The following is a 7,318-nucleotide window of genomic DNA, read 5'->3' as shown; positions in this document are numbered from 1 at the left end:
GGGGGAGAGGGAAGGAGGGAGGGAGGAAGGACGGAGGGAATATGTCAGGGAAAATAAAAATTTAAACCTAGCCTAACTATCTAGTTACCTAGATCAGATTCTCATTTTGTTGGTTTGGAAAATGTAGTGCAAAAAAAAAAAAAAAAAGTTGAAGGCATGGAGAGCCTGATCTTCCAAGTAGATCCTCCTCCTCTCAGTGGTAATAGCTATTTGGAAGCATAAAAGTGAGAGGAGAGACACATGGATAGCCTATGTGGCACCTGGACCATGATGCCAGGGCATAAATAGACTGATTTTCCAGGCTCGTTTCCAGATAAGTTATTCAAGACTAAAGCCAGGAAATCACTCCGAGCCACAGAAGGTTGCCTGGGAAAGGATCTCAAACACCACTTGTTCCAACCTGTAGGGGTCAAATGATCACCCCAAGTGCCTCAGCTCCCCTGTGCGAGAAACGGGACCACCTCCCACACCCTGGGTCCCAGGACCATGCTAGCTCTAATTCCTCTCCCAGTGTTGCTCTCTGGGCCAGTCCAAAGTGAGCAGCTGGAGGCCAGGTAGGCTTCGTGGCGAGACCATGTCTCTCTCAAGCCAGGAACCTGCTGCCTCCTGCCAGAGTCTGGCCCTGCGCGGGTTTGGATCACGTTCTCGGTCAGAGGGAAGTGGCTCCTGGCTGTGACTTGGGCAACCTTTCTGTGCTTTCATTCATTCACGGCCAGAGATCTGTTTTTATTTACTGGTTTTCATTCCTGAAAAAGCACTACCAGCTGGGAGAAAGGAAGAACTCTCCTCTGCTGAGCTGTAACCAAAGCACAAACCACAAAGTGCATTTTCCAGCAAGGCAGGTTCGTTTGAAGACCTCAGAGTCTATCAGGACTGGCTAAAACGGCCAACTTGAACTCATTTCCTTTGAAGTAATGATGTGGCACAGAAGTGATAAGACTTCTGGATGGAGTAGGCAGACATAAGTGAATTAACCTGGCTCAGGGGATTTCCCTTGGTTTCAGATCACCTATGTACATTGCAGAATATAGAAGCTATAAAGAAAACCCAAACTTTCTGTCATTCAGCTACTCAGAATCTAGTACTGTTAAGATTTTTTAAAAATGTGTGTCCTCTTCTCAGTATTTATAAAATATTTTTTAGTGGGTTCCTGCTATTCAAATTGGTTTTTTTTTTTTTGAGTTGGAGTCTCACTCTGTTGCCCAGACTGGAGTGCAGTGGCCGCTCCTGGCCACTGCAGCCTCGCCTGCTGGGCTCCGGCGATCCTTCCGCCTCAGCCTTCCAAGTAGCCGGAATTACAGGCATGCGCTACCATGCCCGGCTGATTTTTTGATTTACTGTAGAGATGAGGTCTCGCTGCCCAGGCGGGTCTCGAACCCGTGGGCTCAGGCAATCCACTCACCTCAGCCTCCCAAAGGCGCGGGATTACAGGCTGAGCCACCGAGCCCGGCTTCAAATTGGTTTTTTTCTTTTAACTTTTATTTTTTTATTTTAAAGGTGTGGGGTGTAATTCAGGGTTAGGTATTCAAATTATCATTATGCAGGTACCCTTGTTGGTGAGGTGTTCCCCTCTCCCTTCCCCAGGCAGAGTCCCACTACTGCCGATCCTTTTCTTACAGTATTATGATAATTGTTCAAGGTCCGCTTATGAATGAGAACCCGTGATACTCAGTTCTTTGTTTCTGTGAAAGATCACTCAGTAGTATTTTCTCTTGATTTATCCTGAGTATTTTGCTGGTGGGAGCCTGATTTTGATGACGAGTGTACTAAGCTTGAGAGTGTAGACTCCACAAATACTGTGTACATCTTTGTTTACCTATCAAGAAGGATGCACTTGGCCCCTCCCCCACGGAACCTGGGCTGGATGGAAAACTCAGAGATGGACTGACCTGATGGCTGGGGGCAGTTTGGCCTCTTCCCAGCAACCCGGCGTTGCCTCCTGTCCTGAGAGCTTCCAGGGAGTTCTCATCCTTTACAGAATAAGTGAATGGGAGGCAGAGGAAGGAAAGGGAATGAAAAAGACAGTTTGAATCATTTCAGGAATAAATTTGAGACTCTCAGTTTCTCATGGATCAAAACCTCTCCATCCTGGAAGACAACTTGGAGGTAGTGTGACTTCAAGCCCAGATAACAGAGCACAGACAGAATTTCCACCTCCGTTGACTTCCAGGAGTGTGACCCTGAGTGAGTCTCTTAAGCTCCTGGACCCCAGTTTCCTCACCTGCATCACGGGAATTGTGTGTGTCCCTACCTCATAACTTGCTCTGAGGATTAAGTGAGATAATTCCTGTCGAGGAGCCATGGCAGCACTGACACATGGTCAATGTGGTAAATATTGAGTGTGGTGACGGCTGTGGCTACTGCCACTATACCGTATCAAATGCCAGGATGTAGCCTTTAATGCATCATTTTAAGGTAAGATACACTGGGTTTTCTGGAGTTTGGGATTTGAACGTGGATCCACTTAGAAAGGCATTTAGAAATGTGAGAATTCTTGGAAGTAGAAGCTGTCTGTCAGTCACTCATCAGTAAAGCATCCCTGGAATGTGGTCTACTCGCTAAATCATCCTTAGGGAAGCAGCTAGTGCTTGGTGATCTTGTCTCGTTTGCATTCAATGTTATGTCTAAAAGGGCTTCGTGAATTATCTCACATCATGGATTCCAAGGGGCACACGTTCCCCATCTTAACATCTCTAGATCAGAATTTGTCTCATCATCAATAGTGCTGTGTGTTCTTTCTTAGCAGTTCTTAAAGGAATACAGCTTAGAATTGATGGCAACTTGGATTTAATGAAATAGGGTTCTTTGTCTGTTTGGGGGACCGGGGAGATTTTGGCCCTATTTTGTATTTATTTTATTTCTAGTCATTGGAAATACCAGTGCTCTTAAGGGGATCGTTCACCAATATTTAACTGCAAATTTGTTTCTCAGACTCAGTTATTTTTCTTTATTCTAACCCATTTGGGAGGAAAAGTTAAAAATCAATATTTCTGCCCATATTTTATATATTAACATCATAAAACAAAAATACTATCATATATTAATATTTCTGTATGCGTGGGAGCGCACCTTAAATTCTAGAACTAACTCATTCTTTTATAATACTAAACTGGTTGATCTTCAAAACTTAACTACCAGTCAGGCTCAGTGGCTCAGCCTGTCATCCCAGCACTTTGGGAGGCTGAGGTGAGTGGATTGCCTAAACCCACAGGTTCGAGACCAGCCTGGGCAACTTGGTGAGACCTTGTCTCTACAATAAATAAAAAATTAGCTGGACGTGGTACCGCGCACCTGTAGTTCCAGCTACTTGGAAGGCTGAGGCAGAAGGATCACCGTAGCCTAGAAGTTCGAGGCTGCGGTGGTCGTGAGTGTGCCACTGCACTCCAGCCTGGGTGACAGAGTGAGACTCCAACTCAAAACACACACACACACACACACACACACACACAAACTCACTACCATGTCAGTGGTTCATATAACAATGTAAACACACACACATTATTATATATGTGTTATATATATATATGTAATATGTATGTATTATGCATATTTATCATTTATCTATACTATAATATGTATTAAAAGAGACCAGTTTACTTAACTAATTTCACTTGTTTGATCTCTGAAGGCAATTCAACTCAAGATTGTTGATATATTTAAAAATTGCAAAATCCATTAAATAATATCAATATGATGTATATTTTCTGCCTAGGGTTTTAAAAGTGCATTTTAGCTTAATATTATATTCTTCTAGAATTGAGATGTGCCTATCCATCATCAAAATCTGCCCTTCTAATTGTGAGGATTTCCAAATCACCCCATCCTCCAAAGAAAAATCACATTTTTGCCACTAGTTGCTATTGTAAAATCTTTCAGCAGCTTGAAAACTTTGTTGCTTAAAATGTCTTTGTTTTCAAGGAATTCAGTGATGGTTTCCACCAGTGCATTAACTTTAAAGCCCTTTCATTTTGAGAGGCAACTTTTGATTTATGGGTAAAATATATATACTTGTGAGAGACCAATAAGTCCACAGCTTCTTGAGAATCCGTAAGGATATTTTATGAAGTATTTAATTATGCTTTTTCTGAAACCCACCTTAACCTCTATCTTAAAACTTTTTAAAATTTATGAAATATTTCATACACTCTTTAAAAATTCAACTTTAGCCCTTTACAAGAAACTTTGACTAAAAAACACAACTTTTCTCTTTAGTTGTTGAGGTATATTCTAGCTATATTTAATTCAACCTTTCATTTGTTTTTATTAAGCAACTATTATAATAGCAGAAGAACTTTTTACTTTATTCTAGAGTCAACTGGTTCCCAATGAAAAACATTGTAAAATTACACTTATTTTGTTTTTTTATTACAGAATCCATACATAGTCACAGTTGAACAGTTTGGAATATATAACATATATGTAAAAAGAAATTAAGCATATTAAAAATGATCTCAATTAATGTTTTATATTTCTTCCTACCTTTTAATATATATTTGAATATATGTTTTGGTATATTTACATGTATACATAAGCACACATGTCATCTTATATACGTAGACACCAATCTCTATATACAGTTGACGTTTCCTAACATTAGTCCATAAACATTTTCACATATTGTTCATGATTATTCACATCTTATTTTTTTTTGATTGCATTCCCTTATGGACATACAAGTCATTCATTCAACCTTTCTCAATTGTTGGACATTTAGATAGTTCCAAATGTTTTTACTGTGATCAATTCTATCAAGCATAAAACAGACACAGCTGAGGTACAGGAAAGTAATACACTGAGGTCGTTTTGAGAGAGAAGAGTATGGCCGCCGTGTGTCAAGTGGATTTGACAGTGAGATCTAAATCAGAGAGCCCTTCGTGGAAGAACGAGAAAGCAAAGGCCCACCTGGAGTCTGAGTGGTCAATACCAAAAGGAAGTGATGGGTATGAAAACTATTGTGTTAGAGACATGGTGTAGGCCTTGGCAAACGACGAATGCTCACGAGGATGTGCCAAAGATCACTTCCACGTTTAAGTTGCATCACGGGAAACACTGGTGCCATAAACAGAAATGGTCATAGCTGGGGGAGGGACTGGTTAAGTGTCAGCCATGCACCCTGACCCTGATGGTCAGTGAAGTCAAACTGAAGCTCTGATGGACCCTCACAGCTGGAGATGCAAGTACAAATCATAAGCAGAGAATGCGCTGGTAAATGATGCATTGGAGGGTGACTCAGCCCGGGCAGTGGAAAATGATTTGTACTTTGATGAAAAAAAAAGGAACAAAAACTAAAGAGAGGAGAGCAGGCTGGGGGTGGGAGGAGGGAGGGAATGATACTTCAGTATCAGAGTTGTGGGAGCCCAGGAAGGGAGAGAACTTCAAGAGCGAAATCCTGCAGTGGCCGTGAGCATGCCACTTGCACTCCAATCTGGGCGACAAGAGTGAGACTCCAACTCAAAAAAAAAAAAAAAAAGTTAAATCCACGACGCTGACAGCCACAGGCAGCTATGCCCGCGAAAGGCTGCTGAGGGGTTAACTGTAACCTTAAAACTAAAAACAAAAACGCAGATGCACTTCTCTGGTGATATGACCTTAAGCCACGTGAAAGCCATTCAGGCACAAATGGCCAATAACTTTGATTTTGAAACGTTGGTCCCACGTTGAAACAGTGGGACAGTCATAGGAGGGTTGGGATGTAGCAATTTCGTCTGTGCCTTCCTGTTCCCCTTCCAGCAAGCCCAGACTCTTGCCACAAAGCTGACTAGGAAGCCGAAGACCGAGTTCATAGGGACAACCCACTCTGTTGGCCTAAAATTGCTATTTAAAAAGTCCTTGGTCAGGTGCAGTGGCTCATGCCTGTAAGCCTGACATTTTGGGAAACCAAAATAGGAGGATTGCTTGAGAGGAGACATTCCAGATCAGCCTGGGCAGCATATCCAGACCTTATTTTTACAAAAAAAAGAAAGAAAAAAAAGAGAGGAAGGAGGGAGGGGGGGGGGGGGAGAGAGAGAGAGAGAGAGAGAGAGAGAGAGAGAGAGAGAGAGAGAAAGCCAGGTATGGTGGTGCACCTCCATAATTCTAGCTACTAGGGAGGCTGAGGAGAGAGGATTGCTTAAGCTCAGCAGTTTGAGACTACAGTGTGAACTTTGGTGGCACCACTGCCCTCCAGCCAGAAAAGAAAAAATATATATATATATATATATTTTTTATGTGAATTGGAGTCTTACTCTGTCACCCAGGCTGGAGTGCAGTGGTATACTCATGGCCACCCTAGCGTTGAACTGCTAGGTGCCAGTGATCCTTCCACCTCAGCCTTCCAAGTAGCCGGAACTTCAGGCACATGCTACCACGCCTGGAGAATTTTTTATTTTTTGTAGAGACAAGGTCTCACCTAGTTGTCTGGGCTGGTCTCGAACCCACAGGCTCAGGCAAACCACTTGCCTCAACTTCCCAAAGTGCTGGGATTACAGGCTGAGTCACCGAGCTTGGCCCCAAAAAAATTTTTTAAAAATTTCTTTACTTTTTAGAACCCTCGAAGGAATAATTTATTCAAAGGGGGAATAATCTCTTTTTCAGGCAACCACTGAGAAAATGGAACCAAATGGTCAAGAAGATGAGAACGATGACGGAAGACCAAGAAATGGGAGTCCAGAACTTGCCTCATCAGGTTTGTTTCATAAGAGACCAGTGTTAAGGTAAACCATGATAACTGTTAAGATATCATGGAAATAGAATCAAGAAATTTTCCTACTGAGCCACAAGAAGGTAGTGACTCAGACTCTACCAGTGGTGTGGTCGTGCTGCCACCTGGAGGCCTTCTGGGGAAGTTCTAGGTAATTTTAAAACTACCCAGTTTTTTTTCTTCAAAGTGTATTTCTGTCATCACAAAGAATATTGTGTTTCCCCATAGAGATAATAATAAAAATTGAGGGTCAGAGTTTGACACAGAGTGACAGCAATAGGTAAGAGAGAGATTTTTAACATCTCATAAAAATAGAAGCTGAAATGATAGAACTCATGAATAGTTTGAAAGAAAAGTAATGCCATGAATCAGGACAGTGAGTATGAACTTATGACATCCGTTGTTTGGGGAAGAGGACCTGTTTTTCCCTAAAGTAGTTCTCCTCAATATTTTTTTTTGCAGTCATCATTATCCTTTTTTTTTTTTTTTTTTTTTTTTTTGAGTTGGGAGCCTCAACCTGCTGGGCTCCAGCGATCCTTCCGCCTCAGCCTTCCAAGTAGCCGTAATTACAGGCGCACACTACCACGCCTGGCTAATTTTTTTGATTTATTGTGGAGATGAGGTCTCGCCTGCCCAGGC

At 42.1% G+C, this 7,318-nt stretch overlaps 1 protein-coding gene across 8 annotated transcripts in view; it reads left to right on the top strand.

The window, feature by feature from the left end:
- LIMCH1 (LIM and calponin homology domains 1) overlaps positions 1-7,318 on the top strand; it is a 245,906-nt gene that overhangs the window by 197,301 nt on the left and 41,287 nt on the right. For all 8 annotated transcript variants that reach the window (XM_021706459.1, XM_021706456.1, XM_021706457.1 and 5 more), the window contains one exon: positions 6,574-6,664. In XM_021706459.1, coding sequence (XP_021562134.1) covers positions 6,574-6,664 — 91 coding nt within the window. The remainder of the gene's footprint in view (positions 1-6,573; positions 6,665-7,318) is intronic.

Source organism: Carlito syrichta, unplaced genomic scaffold (assembly GCF_000164805.1).
Source record: "Carlito syrichta isolate Samal-C Ts95f unplaced genomic scaffold, Tarsius_syrichta-2.0.1 Scaffold315593, whole genome shotgun sequence".
Taxonomy (NCBI): domain Eukaryota; kingdom Metazoa; phylum Chordata; class Mammalia; order Primates; family Tarsiidae; genus Carlito; species Carlito syrichta.
Note: the sequence above shows the minus strand (reverse complement) of the source record. Positions and strands in the feature narration are given on the sequence as shown.